Source organism: Artemia franciscana, chromosome 3 (genome assembly GCF_032884065.1).
Source record: "Artemia franciscana chromosome 3, ASM3288406v1, whole genome shotgun sequence".
Taxonomy (NCBI): Eukaryota; Metazoa; Arthropoda; class Branchiopoda; order Anostraca; family Artemiidae; genus Artemia; species Artemia franciscana.
The window spans coordinates 26,385,771-26,405,222 of record NC_088865.1 but is presented as its reverse complement, the minus strand read 5'-3'; the positions used below and the strand labels follow the sequence as shown (position 1 = coordinate 26,405,222).

The 19,452-nt window shown below is 36.9% G+C and overlaps 2 protein-coding genes across 7 annotated transcripts in view; one reads left to right on the top strand and one right to left on the bottom strand.

Moving 5' to 3' along the window:
* The window catches only part of LOC136025089 (ras-related and estrogen-regulated growth inhibitor-like), a 108,404-nt gene that overhangs the window by 26,342 nt on the left and 62,610 nt on the right, over positions 1-19,452 (bottom strand). For 2 of the 3 annotated variants that reach the window (XM_065700810.1, XM_065700812.1), the window contains exon 1: positions 11,192-11,362. The exons of the other annotated variant lie outside the window; for it this stretch is intronic. In XM_065700810.1, coding sequence (XP_065556882.1) covers positions 11,192-11,300 — 109 coding nt within the window. In that variant the 5' untranslated portion in view covers positions 11,301-11,362. Of the gene's footprint in view, positions 1-11,191; positions 11,363-19,452 lie in introns of those variants that run through there. 3 annotated transcript variants of the gene reach the window in all.
* The window catches only part of LOC136025088 (mitochondrial amidoxime reducing component 2-like), a 47,738-nt gene that overhangs the window by 9,219 nt on the left and 19,067 nt on the right, over positions 1-19,452 (top strand). Inside the window, exon 1 of one of the 4 annotated variants that reach the window (XM_065700808.1) lies at positions 16,009-16,070. The exons of 2 other annotated variants lie outside the window; for them this stretch is intronic. The gene's annotated coding sequence lies outside the window, so the exon portion shown is untranslated. Of the gene's footprint in view, positions 1-16,008; positions 16,178-19,452 lie in introns of those variants that run through there. One more of the 4 variants, XM_065700807.1, reaches the window with a different exon arrangement.

Below are 19,452 nucleotides of genomic sequence, written 5' to 3'. Positions count from 1 at the left end.
TGAGAGAAGAGAATAACTGCAGTGTCAAGAGAGGAAATGAGAAATTATTTTACCGAACAGATTCTAAATATTCAAAGTTCTTCAACGACTAAATAACATGTAATATTGTAGGTGACACTGTTTTACTAAAATTGTTTTTTGTCATTATGTTGTCATATTTCTTTATTTTTAGGACATTATAACAACAATTAATCATAGTGATTCAATTCCACAGTATTACGTCAAAAATTATTTTGTCTGGATATACCTTTTAGTTGTGATTGCTCTTCCCCCTCAATTTAAAGAGCCAATATGTATTTGCTTTAAATGGCTATTTAGCATAACAGAATATTGCCAAGGGCTTTTGGTGGTTTATAAACAGTATTGTCAGAATCCATAGGGGAAAAAAAAGTTTCGCACATGTCCTATAAGTTTGTGTACATTGGGCACCTACCCATTCGTGAATTGTACTATGAGCATGAGTAAGCAATTAGTCTTGGTTGTAGTGTATATACCTCCACAGAAAAGTTCGTATAATCGAGAAAATACTTGGAAAATTTTAGAAGAAGAGTTTTTGTTAATACAAGAAAGTTATAGAGATCTAGAGTGCGTGTTGATGGGGGATTTCAATGCTTATACCGGCACGGAGGCTGAGATCCCCGATGTGTTGATCTCAGATTCAGGTAATTCTATCCCAATTTGTTGTATGGGGAAGAAAGTTCCTGGCGTTTTATGGGGAACATGTTCTGATGATTGCGAATGGTAGGTTTGGGAATGATAAGGGTAGGGGCGAGTTTACTTGCCTTTCAGGTCCAACTCCAAGTGTGGTAGATTATGTGCTGATTAATACGCATTTTTTACCTAAATCAATTAATATGGGGGTATAAGATTTAGTTGGATCTGATCATAGAGGTATTAAGCTTGAGGCGAAGGCTGGGCAGTTTCTGGACCTCGGGTAAGAAATTTCTACAATGTGGAGTATAGAAAAATAGGTTTAGAAAAACGAATTAGAAATTATTTAACGAATAAAGATATTGAGGCATTTAAAAGAAAGCTTTTGGAGTCGTATATAAAAATAGGTTGAAAGCGTTAGAAGACAATGAAAAAGATGCACATGGTGTAATTATGCAGTTAAATGAAATAATGGGCAGGTGTGCAGAATCATGTGGGCTGACAAACAAATTAAGAAAGAATGAGCCGTATTTTGATTTGGATTGCAAGTTAATGAAAGGAGAGGTGAAATATCTATTGAATCGTTCGAATGAATGTGAAAGCTCGGAAGATCAAAGTTTGAGATTGGCTATATAAAAAGATAAAAGAAGAGAATATAAAAGTTTAATAAAAAGGAAAAAAACGGTATGAGAATAGGAAGAAACTGGACATTGCTGATAATTTGAGAAGTAAAGATTTTAAGAAGCTTTGGGACTATATGAGGAATGATAGTGGAAAGGGAAAATTTAATACCCAGGTTGTTCCGAAAGCTGATTCATGGACTTTATTACCTAAAAAATTTGGAATGATTGCGTAAATCTTCAGGAGGTAGTGCATACCCCAGAGATGGTGTTTTATCCTATGAGGGAACATGATTATGATTTAGTGGGCGATTCGGTCCTGAACTAACATTAATTCAGTGAACATCTGTATTTGCACTATACAATTTTCAGCCGGATTAACTCTGACAAGTAAATTCTTTGATATTTTTTCAATGAATTCGGAGTAATAGCATCGTTTTGGCGAGCGCTGTACAAAATTTGATGTGAATTATCTTGGGCGTTCGTTTATCTATTTTTTGAAAATTATAAACATTATTGAAAATAAATATGGTCAAGAAAAGCGGGAAGCGATCAAGACAAAGTGATTTAGAGGATTCAAGAGGATCCACGGAGTCGACTAATAATATCTCAAAGTTAGATAAAATCCTTGAAATAGTCGAAGGAACTAAAAATGTTGTCTTAGAAATAAAAATGGAAATCGTTGACATTAAATCTGGTTTAGAGTCCCTAAAATCTCGCGTGGAAGATCTAGAATTAGCAAGAACCGCCCAAGAAAATGAATTATCTAGTATCAAGCAGGAAATATCGGCTTTACGAAACCAAATTGAAAAGGAGCCTGGTTTGGGTGAATTAGCATCTAGAGTCCTTGTGTTAGAAAACATGAGTAGAAGAAGGAATGTTATAATATGGAATATTAAAAGTGGATCTAAATCAAGGGCTAAAGACCATGTTGATACCTTACTTTCCCACCTTGGATTTAATATCCGATTTGAGCTACTTGAGTTTACGGATAGATTTATCAAAATCCAGCTTCAGGATGATAAGGACAAATTCTATATGCTTCAGGGAAACAAGAGATTACGTGAAAACCCGTTCGAAAGAGGAGCCGGACGTGAATCCCCTTATATCTATATGACAGATGATGTGATAAAAGAAGTTCGTGACATTCGCAATTCCCTTAGAATTAAAAAAAAATTAAAGTAAAGGGAATTAGTACTTGGATCCCCCCCCCCAGTGGTCCCACCTGTAATATGCTTAACTGATATTAAAGAAAAAGTAAAGCTTAAATAACGTCAAAATTGCCTCTTTGGCAACTTTGCTATAAAGTAAAGCGGTTACTTAGTAACAGGAAAGCACTGGAAGTTCGATTTCTCCAGAACTTTAAAACATTTGAAGTTTACTGATTTAATTAAAATGTAACATGCGATTCGCATTTCTGATTGCAATTTTGCTTATCATTTCAGATTATCAGTGCACAGACTAATCGGGTTAATAAAACGGGTTAATTAATCAAAAACGGGGCAAAAACTGACCGAACCTCCGCAAGGAGAGATCCAGCCGGTTTTTATGGCACTTGGTATTAAGCAAGTGACATATAGCGATCGCAAATTCTGTCGGTCTGTCTATCGATCTGTCCCGGTTTTGCTACTTTATGCACTTCCAGGTAAGCAAGGACGATGAAATTCGGCAGGCGTATCAGGAACCGGACCAGATTAAATTAGAAATAGTCGTTTACCCGATTTGACAATCTGGAGGGGGGTCGGTTAATTCGGAAAAAATAAAAAAATGAAGTATTTTTAACTTATGAGCGGGTGACGGGATCTTAATGAGCGACGTGACGGGTGACGGATAGAAAAAATGAGGTATTTGTAACGTACGAACGGGTGATCAGATCTTAATGAAATTTGATATCTAGAAGGATCTTGCGCTTTAGAACTTTTATTTTAAATCCGGTGACATTGAAGCGAGCTGAAGGGGGAAACCAGAATTCTTGGAAAACGTAAAAATCGAGGTGTCTTACGAGTGGGTCATCGGATCTTAATGAAACTTCTATATAGAAGAATCTTATGTCTCAGATGCCTCATTTTCAATTCAAATCGGGTCCAGGGACATAGAGGGTTGAAGGGGGGAAACATAAATCTTGGAAACCGAAAATCTTGGAAAACCCTTAGAGTGGAGAGATCGGGATGAAACTTGATGGGAAGAACAAGCGCAAGTTATAGATACGAGATTGACATAATTGGTACGGATCCGTTCTCTTTGGGGGAGCTGGGGGTTGTTAATTTGGAAAAATTAGAAAAATTGAGGTATTTTTAACTTAAGAATGGGTGACCGGATCTTAATGAAATTGGTAAATAGAAGGAACTCATATCTCAGAGCTCTTATTTCAAATCCCGACCAGATCTGTTGACATTGGGGGGAGTTGGAGGGGAAACCGGGAATCTTGGAAAACGCTTATAAATGTTGTAGATACTGTATTGACGTAACCGGACTGGACCCACCCTCTTTGGAGGAGTAAGGTGGTAAGGTTCAGTGCTTTGGCGAGTTTGATGCTTCTGGACGTGCTAGGACGATGAAAATTAGTAGGCGTGTCAGGGAACTGCAGAAATTAAACTTGATAAAGTTTTTTTCCCCGATTCAACCATTTGGGGGGCTGAAGGGAGAAGAAAAATTAGAAAAATTGAGGTATTTTTTAACTTACGAGCGAGTGATCGGATCTTAATGAATTTTGATATTTAGAAGGACCTCGTGACTCTGAGCTCTTATTTTTAAAATCCCGACCGGCATTAAGCCTCTGAATTTCTTTTTAAAGCACTCTATTGATTCTTAGAATTTTGCTAGAGCTCATACCATAGGAGCTCATGGCTCTTGGCTTTTCCAACCTCGTCACAAGTGCCATATGAGCTCTTAGCTCTTATTCTGTATTCAAATGTCTCGATAAAATAAAAGAAACGTATTCCACTAAACGGTGCTTCAGCCAATACTGTGCCTATGGACAAGTCTATATCATTGGGATTGTGTTACATCATGGGGGTATTTTCTGCCAATTTGTGCCCCCATTCATCAAATTGAAGGGATGAAAAACTCTGGGACAGCTACTTGATTTTCCATTGTCTTTCCATTGATTTTCCAATTTTAGTCCGTATCCTTACAAAACATGACGGATTGGCATTTACTGCCATTTTGTACCACCAAACATTTGCCCAAAAATGCCGAAAGTCATATATTTTGAATTCTAGGGAAACCAATCAATTTTTAACGGTCTTAGGCCCAAAGCTGATGGTTTTGAGTCACTCTCTTGACAAACGACAGCCAAGTGGCCTTTTCCGTTATTTATGCAACATTTAAAAAGGAAAATAAGAGGCTTAATGCCGGTCAGGATTTAAAATAAGAGTTCTGAGTCACGATGTCCTTCTAAATATCAAAATTCATTAAGATCCGATCACCCACTCGTAAGTTATAAATACCTAATTTTTCTAATTTTTCCTCTCCCTTTAGCCTCCCAGATGGTTGAATAAACGACTTTATCAAGTCAAATTGTGCAGCTCCCTGACACGCCTACCAATTTTCATCGTCCTAGCACGTCCAGAAGCACCAAACTTGCCAAATCACTAGACCCCTCCCCCCAACTCCTCCAAAGAGAGCGAATCCAGTACGATTATGTCAATCACGTATCAAGGACATTTGTTTATTCTATCCACCAAGCTTCATCCCGATTCCTCCACTCCAAGTGTTTTTCCAAGATTTCCCCCTCCAACTCCCCCCAATGTCAAAAGATCTGGTAGGGATTTGAAATAAGAGCTCTGAGACATAAATTCCTTCTAAAAATCAAATTTCATTAAGATTCGATCATCTATTCGTAAGATAAAAATACCCCAATTTTCACGTTTTCCAAGAATTCCGGTTTCCCGTCCAACTCCCCCCGATGTCACAGGATCTGGTCGGAATTTGAAATTAGAACTTTAAAGCACAAGATCCATCTAAATATCAAATTTCATTAAGATCTGGTCACCTTTCGTAAGTTACAAATACCTCAATTTTCGAAATTACCCCCCCCCTCCCAATTCCACCAAAGAGAGCAGATCCGGTCCGGTTATGTCAGTCACGTATCTTAGACAGGTTTCTATTCTTCACATCCAGTTTCATCCTGATCTCGCCGCTTAAAGTATTGTCTAAGATTTTCGGTTCCCCCAAATGCCTCCCCCCCAATTACGCTTGATTCGGTTGAGATTTAAAATAAGAGATCTGAGTTACGAGGCCCTTCTAAATACGAAGTTTCATGAAGATCCAATCACTCCTTCGTAAGTTAAAAATACGTTTTCTTATTTTTCCGAATTTACCCCCTCCCCCCAATAGAGCGGATCCGTTCCAATTATGTAAATCACGTATGGAAGACTTCTGCTTATTTTTCCCACCAAGTTTCATCCCGATCCCTCCAATCTAAGCTTTTTCCGTGATTTTAGGTTCCCCCACCCCAAACTTCCCCCTATGTCACCAGATCCGGTAAGGATTTAAAATAAAAGCTTTGAGACCGACAGACAGACCGACAGAATTTGCGATTGATATATGTCACTTGGTTAATACCAAGTGCCATAAAAAGAGTCAAAATACTGGGAAATATACTAAAATAGTGAATTGATTATTCACGGTCAATACTCTAGACAGGATCTTTTTAGGTCTCATCTTGAAAACAAGGAAACAGGTTTTTATGGCACTTGGTATTAACCAAGTGACATATAGCAATCGCAAATTCTGTCGGTCTGTCTGTCGGTCCCGGTTTTGCTACTTTAGGCCTTTTCAGGTAAGCTAGGACGATGAAATTTGGCAAGCATATCAGGGACCGGACCAGATTAAATTAGAAATAGTCTTTTTCCCGATTTGACCATCTGGGGGGAGTGGGGAGCCGGTTAATCCGGAAAAAATAGAAAAAACGAAGTATTTTTAACTTATGAGCGGGTGACGGGATCTTAATGAAATTTGATTTTGGAATGATATTGTGTCTCAGAGCTCTTATTTTAAATCCCGACCGGATCTGAAGACATGGGGGGGGGGGTTGGAGGGGAAAAACCTAAAATCTTGGAAAACACTTAGAGTGGAGGGATCTGGATGAAACTTGGTGGGAAAAATAAACACAAGTCCTACATACATGATTGACATAAATGGAACGGGTCCGCTCTCTTTGGGGTAGTTGGGGGGGGGGTTATTTCTGAAAAATTAGAAAAAATGAGGTATTTTTAACTTACGAACGGGTGATTGGATCTCAATGAAATTTGATATTTAGAGGGATATCGTGGCTCAGAGCTCTTGTTTTAAACCCGACCGGATCTGGTGACATTGGAGGGGGGGGGTGGAGTTGGGAGGGGGAAACCTAAATCTTGGAAAACACTTAGAGTGGAGGGATCGGGATGAAACTTGGTGGGAAAAATAAGCACAAGTCCTAGATATATGATTGACATAACCGGAACGGATCCGCTCTCTTTGGGGTAGTTGGGGGAGGGGTTAATTCTAAAAAATTAGAAAAAATGAGGTATTTTTAACTTACGAACGGGTGATCGGATCTCAATGAAATTGAATGAATATTTAGAAGGATATCGTGTCTCAAAGCTCTTATTTTAAATCCTGACCGGATCTGGTGACATTGGGGAAGTTTGGGGTGGGGGAACCTAAAATCATGGAAAACGCTTAGATTGGAGGGATCGGGATGAAACTTGGTGGGAAAAATAAGCAGAAGTCTTACATACGTGATTTACATAATTGGAACTGATCCGCTCTATTGGGGGGGGGGGGTTAATTCTGAAAAATAAGAAAAAATGACGTATTTTTAACTTACGAAGGAGTGATCGGATCTTCATGAAACTTCATATTTAGAAGGGCCTCGTAACTCAGATCTCTTATTTTAAATCCCAACCGGTTCAAGCGTAATTGGGGGGGCAGTTAGGGGGACTGGAAATCTTAGAAAATACTTAAAGCGGTCAGATCAGGATGAAACTGGATGGTAAAATAGAAACCTGTCTAAGATACGTGACTGACATAACCGGACCGAATCTGCTCTCTTTGGTGGAATTGGGGGGGGGGGGGTAATTTTGAAAATTGAGGTATTTGTAACTTACGAAAGGGTGACCAGAGCTTAATGAAATTGGATATTTAGAAGGATCTTGTGCTTTAAAGTTCTAATTTTAAATTCTGACCAGATCATGTGACATTGGGGGGAGTTGGAGGGGGAAACCGGAATTCTTGGAAAACGTGAAAATTGGGGTATTTTTATCTTACGAATAGATGATCGAATCTTGATGAAATTTGATTTTTAGAAGGAATTCATGTCTCAGAGCTCTTATTTCAAATCCTGACCAGATCTTTTGACATTGGGGGGAGTTGAAGGGGGGAATCTTGGAAAAACAGAGGAATCGGGATGAAGCTTGGTGGATAGAATAAACAAATGTCCTTGATACGTGATTGACAGAATCGTATTGGATTCGCTCTCTTTGGAGGAGTTGGGGGGAGTGGTTCAGTGATTCGGCGAGTTTGGTGCTTCTGGACGTGCTAGAACGAAGAAAATTGGTAGGCGTGTCAGGGAGCTGTACAATTTGACTTGATAAAGTCGTTTTCTTAGATTCGACCATCTGGGGGGCTAAAGGGAGAGGAAAAAATAGAAAAAATTAGGTATTTATAACTTACGAGTGGGTGATCGGATCTTAATGAATTTTGATATTTAGAAGGACATCGTGACTCAGAGCTCTTATTTTAAATCCTGACCGGCATTAAGCCTCTTATTTTCCTTTTTAAATCAATCTATTGATGCATAGAATTTTGTTAGAGCTCATACCATAAGATCTCTTGGCTCTTAGCTCTTCTCGCCTCGTCACAAGTGCCATATGAGCTCTTAGCTCTTGTTTTTTCATTGAGTTTAACATTTTATCATCATTTGAAATTAGAGACCCTTCAAAATTTAAAGCTTTTCTAATGGCTGGCTGGAGTTTGAAAACGTATGAGAATGGGTTTTCTCTCTTGATTTAGATGAAGCTGGCTATCAAAGGGACTCAGAAACAGATTGTGGTAATTAGCCGTAAGTATAAAACAATTTTGCTATAGTTGTTAGTATTGTATAGTTTGTTATGTTTGAATTTTTCTATAAAGACTAGCAGGCGACCGCAAGGTCGTAGAGATATACTTAATGGCTTTTAAATGCTACTACCTCTTATAAATTTGCACAACACGGATAATATTGCAATCTCTATGTCTAAAAATTGTTAACCAGAGGTTTAGAACTCACTCTTCTTTTGTGCTCCTTTTCCGACCCCCTTAGTAAGTTAACAATTAAAAAAAATACAATTTGAAAAAAAACTACTTAATGAATAAAGTTAAATTTATTTATTTCTATTCTTTATGAAAATGACTGAATTTCTTTAGTGCAAATTTTTAAAGGTAGCAGTAATAAAATAGCGCTCAGACTCATTAAGTGACAAAGTAGCACGTATCTTGCGTGAAAATTTAAGGGATGTCAGAAGACAAACCTACATTTAATGTTTTTTAAAAAGGTCGGTTGACTTCTTTAGTTTCATTGCCCAAGCTAAACAAAGACCTTCTTTAATTTTACTATGCATATTCAAAAATCAAACACATAAAAATTAACTAAAAACGATTGTTCCTTGGAAAAATTAAATAAAAAATTCAAGTTTTTTTAAATGAAAGTAAGGAGCAACATTAAAACTTAGAAAGAACAGAAATTACTCCGTATATGTAAGGGGCTTTTCCTCCTCAACGCGTCGCTCTTTACGCTAAAGTTTGAGTCTTTCTCTTAACTCTATTTTTAAAACAGTAAGAAACTTTCTTACTGTTTCATTTTCATTGGTAAAAAAAAGTGATTGGTAAATTTTCATTGGTAATTTTCATTGGTAAAAAAAGAGTGAGGTATAACGAGGAGGTAAACCCCTCATATGCGTAATAATTTTTATTCGTTTTAAGTTTTAATGCTGCTCCTTACTTTCAGTAGAAAAAACTTTTCATATTTATTTTTCCATTGCTTTTTCAAATTATGCTAGAAAATCCTGCGCCCTCATCATTGAAATTATCTTCCCCCATCAGAATTTTCTCCATGGAATATCCTTCCACGTAACCCTCCACCCCTCAACTCTCCCCCCTAGACCAAAAGAATCCCCCTGAAAACGCCTGTACACTTCCCAGTAACTATTACTATATGTAAACACAGGTCAAAGTTTGTAACTTGCAGTCCCTCCCACTGGGACTGCAGGGGAGTAAGTCGTCCCTAAAGACATAGTTATTAGGTTTTTAGACTATGGTGAAAAAAATGGCTATCTCAGAATTTTGATCCGTTGACATTTGGGAAAAAATGAGCGTCGGAGGAGGCCTAGGTGCCCTCCAATTTTTTCGGTCACTTAAAAAGGGCACTAGAAAGTTTAATTTCCGTTAGAATGAGCCCTTTCGCGACATTCTGGGACCACTCAGTCGATACGATCACCCCTGGGGAAAAAAAGCAAACAAAAAAACAAACAAATAAACATGCATCCGTGATTTGTCGTCTGGCAAAAAATGCGAAATTCCACATTTTTGTAGATAGGAGCTTGCAACTTCTACAACAAGGTTCTCTGATACGCTGAATCTGATGGTGTGATTTTCGTTAATATTGTATGACTTTTAGGGGGTGTTTCCCCCTGTTTTTTAAAATCAGGCAAATATTCTCAGGCTCGTAACTTTTGTTGGGTATAACTGATCTTGATAAAACTTATATATTTAAAATCAGCATTAAAATGCAATTCTTTTGATGTAACTATTGGTATCAAAATTCCATATTTTAGAGTTTCGGTTACTATTGAGTTACTTTACTAAACAATTACGGTTACTTTACTGAAAAGTGAGCTTGCTTGTTTTTTTTTTTTTTAGAAAATTGTAATTGTATACTAAAAGTTATCGGTACTATGGTCGATAAAATACTATTGAGAGACTTATAAATTGGTCTTTGGTTTGTGCAAGCTAGTCATAGAATTTCTTCGCCTAAGAGACAAGATTTTTTAGGGGGGATTTTTCCCAGTAAAGTGCTAGTTTTTAGAATCTTGCTGAAATTGGAAAATGTCACAAGTCCTTTTCTTTGTGCTACTTTTGCAGATATATCTGGCGCAATCGGTGAAGCAATATTTCTTGTTTTTTTTAAGTTTTGAATTTGCTCTTTTAATTCCGAAAGAAACGATTTTTTTTTAATTAGTAGAAAATGGAATACAATATTAGTGCTACGACCAGTTTTAAAAGTTGCGACTAAAAGCTATTTGGCAATATTATCATAAACAGACTGACAAAAATAAAGGAAAAACGAAAAGTATGTGGTATGCTTTCAATTATAATCCCAATAATAGAGAAAAAACTAAGGAAGAAGTTGTTTTAGCTCGATATGAATGTGACAATAAAAGAAGAATTATCAATAGATTAGGATTTTTTTTTGCAAACATAGGAAGTGAATTGCAAAGTAATTTAGCGGATGTTCGTAAAATCCAACAATATACTTTTGAGAATTTTCGAAGTGAAACATAACAAATGACTTTAATTCCGTATATAAAAGAAGAAATGCAAGTGACAGTACAGTCTTTGAAGTCGAACTTGAATAGAGATGGCGGTGAGTTTATGCTACATACTTCCGTAATGATGTTTGAAATATGTGCCTGGGAATCCTAGAATAGATTGAAAAAGGTGGCTTAGCACAAGGTCAAACTTTTGAGCTTAAACATATCAAAAATCAAATCAGTGTTCCACATAGTCTCATAAAGCCTGCCGGTCCATACTTGTTTATGCTTGGTAACCTAATAAATCATTGCAGATTTTGCAATCAGTCTACTGCTTGAACCGCTAAATAGCAGCATACTGTTAAATAAATAAAAATTAGAAAACAAAAACAACGTTTCGTATACTTTCCATGTGACTAAAATCATTACCTGATTTGCCTGCTCCAGCTTGGCCAAGAATTACAACTTTCCAGGGCTTTTGAACACGACCACCGATCATCATCCTTGCAAAAGCTTGGAGTCTTTGCTGGGAGTCCATACTAAAGCCTATTAAAACTTCCGATAGCCTCCCGATCCTGAGGCAAGACTGTAATGCTCGGAGAAAGTGTAACTTCTGATAATTAAGAGTCCCTTTACATTTTTTTACAGTTGAGAGTTTGCGCATCGCAGAGAGACTATTTACAAGTTTCTACTTTTTTTGGAACTAGATTTAATTCAAATTGACATTTTTTAGTACATTGTTGTGCTGCTAGTCTAAGAAAATTTGAAAAAAAAAAAAAAACAGTGGAAAGGAAATTACGAACATGGCTACTACGATTAATGCTGTCTACTCGTCTAAAAATATGAACCAAAAGGGACACCTTTAAACCTTCTATGGGAGCGTTACATACGTTCGAACAACATAATTAGAGTTATTGCATTTGAGTAATTAAAAAGAGCTTTCCGGAACACAAGTATGTACAAAAAAGTAAAGAACAATATTAAAACTTAAGGTGAGCAGACATGAAATACAATAGCAATCGAAACTTTAAATGACCAAAATATTATTGTGAAAGATTAAATTCCACTTAAAACTAACAACAATTAAAAATAAATAATGATACAAAACATAAAGATAGCAAACCCTGATATAGATGAATAAATAAATTGTTAAAAGAGTAAAAATTCAAATAAAATGGTAATCTGTCGATTGTTTTTGTCAAAACTGTATCCTGTCGATTGTTTTTGCTTTCTAGAAGAATTCAACGCTAATATTGGATCGACACGGGAGATTCTCTGGTCTGTTCATGACTGCACGGATGTACCAGTGGGAACAAATTGGGATGATATTGATATAGTTCTTCCGCAGAGGGCGAATAGGGATCACCTCCACAAAAATAATAATTGGGGAAGGAAGCTTCTATAATTTTTCAGTAGTGATAAGTTGGTAATTTTGAATGGGAGGGTAGGGATTGATAAGGGTAAGAGAGAATTTATTTGTTATAGTGGGAGGTCTCCAAGTGTGATTAATTTTGTTATGGTGGATTTGTCTCTTTGACCTTCATTGTTAATTTTGAGATTCTGGCACAGGGGGGGGGGTCTGATCATATGCAAATTAGAGCCAAGACATAACCAAATTTAGAGAAAAAAGGTGGAGACAAAAAGAAAAAGGAAGTAGGATAATTGGTAAGAGTAGGGCAGTAGAAAATAGGAAAGAAGAAGAGTCTATGGTTATAAAGATTCCGCTTTATTTTTTTCCTAAGGTGGAAAAGTCATTTCAGGAGAAACTAATGGAAGAAAATGAGCGAGGAAGTTTGGAGAGAAGCCTGAGATTGGCGGAAGATGGGGAAGTTGAAGGTTCTTTAGAACTATTAAGCCAAGTAGTATATTTAGTAGGGGAGAGGGTTGCAAGTGGAAGAAAGAGGTCTGAGGACGGTTTTTTTACATCGAGTGTCGAGCTACGAGTCATATATTGAATAATTTTATTATATTAGTAAAAGAGAATAGAAAGAAGGAAGAGTTTGAGAAGTATTATGAGGAATGTAAGATGTAGAGGAGAGAGCATAAAAGGTTTATAAAGGGGAAAAAAGAGGTCATTTGAATATGAGAGGAGTAAAAAAAAAAAAAAAATTAGAGAAGTATTTAGAGGTAGCGACAGTGGAGAATTTCGGAAGTTAGTGAAAAGTTCGTTAGGATGTAGTAATAAAGAAAGGAGGGTTCCACCAGCTGAAAGTTGGCCAGATTATTTAGAGGAAACGAAGAGACAAGGGCATAGTGGATTAGATGAAAATGTAGATCTTAGGAGCATAGTAGGGTTAGAAAGGCAGTGGTCAGACAGACAGATAGACCTTTTACAGAAGAAGGTGAAGAGCTTTTTGAGCCTCTAACCCAAGATGAGGTATGGAAATCTCTAAAAATTATGAGAGGTTGATCATTACCTGGAACAGATGGAATGCCAGAAATAATTTGGAAGTTGGCACGGGGTTGGTCAATACCAATGACAGTGATTAATTTTTCAAAGTTGATAGAGGTTCCCCAATGGCCAGAACAATGGGTTACGTCAATAGTGGTACCCCTTTTAAAAAAGGAAATCCAGAAGAACATGGGAATTATAGGCTTATAACATTAGGGAACACATTAAGTAAGCTATTCTCTAAAATTTTGTGTAGAAGGCTAGATGAATTGTGGAAAGAGGAAAAAAACTGGTGGAGGTTCAAGCAGGATTATAAGAAACTATAGTACGATAGAAGAGGTATTTATTTTACATAGTTTAATGAGAAAATATACTAGTAAAAAGGGAGATGAGCTTTTTGTTGCGTTTCTAGACCTTAGAGGGGCGTTTGATAAAGTTGATAGGGAATTATTGCTAAAAAGTTTATTAGAAATAAATTATTTAAATTATTAGCATTTGTAATGATTATAGTTAAATGTTGTTGATAGGGAATTATTGCTAAAAAGTTTATTAGAAATAAATTATTTAAATTATTAGCATTTGTAATGATTATAGTTAAATGTATTTGGCAGTGAGGGCAGTTGTGAGGGTTGGTAGACGTGTATCGAAGGAGGATAGGAGTGAAACAAGGATACACTTTGTCTCCTAGGCTATTCTCTCTAAATATTAATGCTATAGAGGAATATCTAAGGCAAAAAAAGGCGTCAAGTGTCAAATTGCTTACAGCTCATATGGTTTTATTACTACTCGCAGATGACAAAGCGCTATTTGCGGATAGCAAGGAAAATCATCATAAACTCCAAGACTTAGCTTCAGAGTGCTCTAAGGTAAAGAGGTTAGATTTGAATATAGATAAGTCGTTAGTTATGATATAGATAACTTCGAAGACCACACTGCCTTCCCATGAAGAAAATATAACAGTTCAAAATAGGGATGAAACCTTTTAATTGACAGTGAAAAAAATATAAAGATTTTAACTGGATATTTTGGACATTTATACAGTGTCCATCATCAGCAGTAAAACTCTGATGATGGACATCATGTCCGAAATGTCCAGTTAAAAAATTTATTTTTGTTTCACTGTCAATTTAGAGGTTTCATCCCTATTTTGAACTGTTATATTTTGTTAGTTATGATGTATAGGACTAGCGGGAAAACAGGAGGCCTAAGATTTAGCTATAGAGGGGAGGAAATAAAAATAACTGGAGAATTTAATTATTTAGGAATTAAGTTAATGGCTAATGGAAAAGGGAAGCGGCATATAGACGATATGGTAATTAAAGGGAATAGGCTAATGGGTATGTTCCTCAGAAGCAGTATTACAGAATTAGACCTAAATGATATTAAGGTGCAGAAGAGAATTTTGAGGGAAAGTTGATTTCAATTGTAAATTATGGATTAGAATTGTGGGGGCGTGAAAGAGGAAAGGGGTTAGAAAGGATTCAGCTTAGGTATTTTTAGAGACTGTTAGGTTTAAATGATAGGTTTAATGGTCTAGTAATAAGAGAAGATTTAGGCCTTGACACTCTTAGGAATAAGAGACTAGTGAAAATAGTTAATTTTTGGGAAAGGATAACATCATTGCCTGAGGATAAATTAGTTAAGGTAACATACAGAGAAATGATAAAGGATAATAGAAAAGATGTCATGGCCAAATCAAATAAGAAAATTTTCAATAGTTGTGGGATGTCAAGAATTTGGAATCAGGGAGTAGGCATAGGAGGAGAAATGGGATCCGTGGCAAAGGAGGTGAAAATTGTACTGGAACAGCAGGATATCCAGTTATGGCAGGCAAGTCGGACCGCGGCAGAGTCTCTAGGTGTGTAAGTGGAGGTCAAGGAGGTATGGGGACAGGAATACTTTTTTAAAGTGGGACTTCAGGGGGAGGATATAAGGTGGGTCATTTCAATAAGGGGTAATTTTATGCCTTTCTGTGAAAAAAGGAAGGAAGTATTTGGGGAGGTTTAGGTCACAGACAGGCCCGTATTTTTGGCCGATGTACGGAGAAATGAGGACTTAGAGCACTATATGTGCAATTGTAAGGAGTTAAAGGATTTGAGGCTTATTTTTTTACAATAAAAAGCTCAACTCACTCGCCATAGTGATGAGAAGTGCAAAGTCAAAAAATTATGGAGAAAATATTAAATATCATAATTTCTTATAGATGGTGAACAGCTTTTTTTTATGGCGGGATAGCTTATAATTTTTTGTATCCGTATTTTTATACCATTTTAATTTCAACAGATTTATCGGGACTTTAATCCTCCCCAGATTTTAAATTAAATTTACAACAACTTCCACTACCTACCTGCGACACAGAATTGTAGAAGTTCTCTTTAAATTGCTGGTATTTCTTTGTTCACAAGTTTATCGAAGCAGCCTATAATGCCCCCCCCCCCCTCTAAAGAAAATCCCGGATCCGCCCCTGCCTGCTGGCTTGTTTTGGTATGTATTTATGTCGTTTCGAATATAACAGGTCTACGACTACAGCATGGGCTTTGCACACAATATTTGTTTTCTATTTAATATTTCAATGTGGTTATTTTCTCATATTGGTAAATAATAAGTGTTTAAACTAAAGGGACGAATTCCTCTCTAGCATAAAAAGTAACCGCCGTTTCTTCATGTATTTGAGGATTATGTTTTGTGACGACTTATTTTATTCAAATACTGTTTTTAGCTTGACTCCTAATTCATACCCTTTACGACTTTCCATTACATAAATAGAATATATTAATACACAAATTGTAGAGAGCGTTAACAACATCACGTGATTTCGTTGCTGACTACATTAAAAAAAAAAAAAAAAAAAACAGGTTCCTAGACTTCAGTTTCTGATTTGTCTTGTTTAGTTGCTTATCTGAAAGAATTCGTTAGGTAGGAACCTACTCAATTAAAAGAAAATGTTTCTTTGACTTCACGATTATAATTATTACCTGTGAAAGTGCGCATGGTATTTTTATAAGCTTACATTAACTTTTCAGGTGTGTATTTCGAAGAATTTATGTTAGATTCAGTCTGCACTAGATTCAATGAGGGCACAAATATTAAGAGAGGTGTTTTACCAGGGAAAACTGGGCTATCACTAAATGCCTTACAAAAAGGGAATTTCATATCATCACAATAATAGATATAACCAGGGGTCAGGTGTTTAACGCTCATAGGTAGCTGTCTCCAATAGTTAATGGTAACGGACTGTAAGTAAGGAGCCACTCGGCTCAATAGTAACCGAAACTCTGAAAGACGGGATTTAGATATCAATAGATACATTAGAACAATTTGATTATTATGCTGTTTCCAAATATAGAAGATTTATTAAGTTTAGTGTTATCCATTAAAAGCAACGAGCCTGAAAAAAATTGTCTAATTTTCGAAAAAGGAGGGTGTAGGAAGCACCTCCTTAAGGTCAAAGAATATTTACGGAAATAACACCATAAGATTCAGCGTATGAGAGAGCCCTACTGTAAAAATTTCAAGCTCCTTTATACAAAAGGTTGAATTTTGCTTTTTTGGCAGAAGAAAGATAATGGATGTGTGTTTATTTGTTTTATCTGTGTTTTTTCCAGGAATGCAAATTAAAAGTTCTAGTGCCCTTTTTCATTGACCAAAAACATTGGAGGGCAGTTAGCCCCCTCCTACTCCCCTTTTCCCCAAAGTTGTCCGATCAAAATTTTTAGGTAGCCATTATGTCCAGCATAGTTTAAAAACCTAATAACTATGCCTTTAGGGGTAACTTGACCCCTCACATTTTGTTGGGAAAGGGCCGTAAGTTATGAAATTATGAAATATGCCCATTGCTTGCGTATAGTATTTGTTAGTGGGAAGCATACAGACATTTTTCAGAGGGCGGATTTTATGCTTGGGGTGGGTTTCCAAAGGGAGAATTTTCCGTGTGGAGGAAAATTTCCAGGGGTGAACTTTCTAGGGGAAATTTTACACTAGTGAGATTTGACAGAATTCCCATATGAAATTATTTTTATTTGTCCTACTTGCTCTCTTTGCCAACTCACTTCTGCACGTAGAGATATCCCGGGGGAATTTTCCGGGGTCAAATTTTCAGCGAGTTTAAAGTAACGGGAACAAATTTTCAGGGAATGGGGGGTTTCTCGATTGATGGGAAAACGATTAGAAATTAATTTTGTTTTCAATTCAACGTTTGCTAAGGGAGCTTTTTCAAGCTGAATCGTCCACAAAAAATTTTACAGAGTGGGAGGGGGGGGGGGACTCAGCGAGAATGGAATTGTCCGGAAGGAATTTTAATGGGTGGTATTTTACATGGGTTGAACTTTCCACGGAGGAGTTTTCTGTGAATTTTTCATGGAGGTTGAGCCAGGTTTATCAGCCTTATTTGAAAAAAAAAAGGATCAGAAAATAAATATATAAAAAAACTGAAAGTAAGGAGCAACATTTTTTCCGTATATGAAGGGGTTGAGTGGTGAGGCCCCTCTGCTTTTAACTGGCCAGTATTCCCTTCGAGTCCTGAACCGCAGGTGCATGTTACGTCATAGGGAATTTTTTAAAACCCGCGAGGGCCAGGGAAAAACCTTCAGGGTTTTTTTACCCTACAATTTCTAAGATTGTTCCTTTAAAAACCTTCAGGGCCTGTTTTTTCAGGATTTCTAAAATTGTTACATAATAGAATGTTCTTAAAAAACCTTCAGGGGGCCCGATAAATAAGGATTTTCTTGAGTTTTACCGAATAGTTTTTTCAAAAAAAAATAAACTTAGGCTAAATCAGGATCTTCTTGGGCGTCATGTAAAAAAAAAAACCTTGAGGACTTCTTTACTTCAGGATTTCTAAGATTTTTATAATTAAAAACCTTCTGGGCTTCTTTACCTCAGGGTTCCTTTGCATATTGTGTCATAGAGTTTGGTTGTTAAATAATAGAGTGCTACAGAATAGTTTCTTTTGATTCTTGAAAAAACCTACGAAGGCCTGGGACGGGGGCCCTAGCTATCATTTCAACCGGGGGGCGCTAGGGGCCCTAGCAGTCAATTGCAACGTAGCCCGAGCATCCAATTCCATCGGGGCCCTAACCTAACCACCCTAACTCTACCATAAAATTTTTAATGGAGCCCTAGCATCCAATTTCATTGGGCCCCTAACCTAGCCACCGGAGGCCCTAGCAACCATTTCGACGGGGACCCTGAGGGGCCCCTATCAGTCAAATCCAATGGGGTCTATTCCGACGGGCATAGCATCCAGTTTCACCGGGGCCCTAGCTTCCTATTTCACCGTCAAGATGTTTCAATACATCACAAGACGTTGTTTAAGAAATTTATCATCGAGAGGTTTCAATACATCCCAAGACCTTTTCTAAGACATTTTTCTTCAAGACACTTTTTCAAGATGTTTCAAGACATTCCACGACTTTTTCTAAGACATTTTTCCTTCAAGGCGATTTTCTTCATGGTTTTTTTAGTTCTTACATAATAGAGGAATGTTTACTTATTTTAATGATGACGCATTCACATGTGACTTGTTTCTTCAGGCCCCCATGGAGGATCCTCGCTTGTAACTGTGTAGAGTGCACACATGGGTTCTTACATTAAACAGTTCGTGGTAACGAACTGTAAGGAGCGACCTGGCTCAATAGTAACCAAAACTAAAAAAAACGGAATTTTGATATCAATAGCTACATCAAAAGAATCGCATTTTAATGCTGATTTAAAATATATAAGTTTAATCAAGTTTAGTCTTACCCATCAAAAGTTACGAGCCTGAGAAAATTTGCCTTATTTTAGAAAATAGGGGGAACAACCCCTAAGAGTCAGAGAATCTTAACGAAAATAACACCATCAGATTCAGCATATCATAGAACCCTATTGTAGAAGTTTCAAGCTCCTATCTACAAAAGTGTGGAATTTTGTATTTTTTGCCAGAAGGCAGATCACGGATGCGTGTTTATTTGTTTGTTTGTTTGTTTTTTTTTCCAGGGGTGATCGTATCGACCCAGTGGTCTTAGAATCTTACGAGAGGGCTTATACTAATGGAAATGAAAAGTTCTAGTGCCCTTTTTAAGTAACCAAAAAATTGGAGGGCACCTAGGCCCCCTCCCACGCTAATTATTTTCCCAAAGTCACCGGATCAAAATTGTGATATAGCCATTTTATTCAGCTTAGTCAAAAACCTTATAACTATGTCTTTGGGGACGACTGACTCACCCACAGTCCCCGTGGGAGGGGCTACAAGTTACAAACTTTGACCAGTGCTTACATATAGTAATGGTTATTTGGAAGTGTACAGACGTTTTCAGGG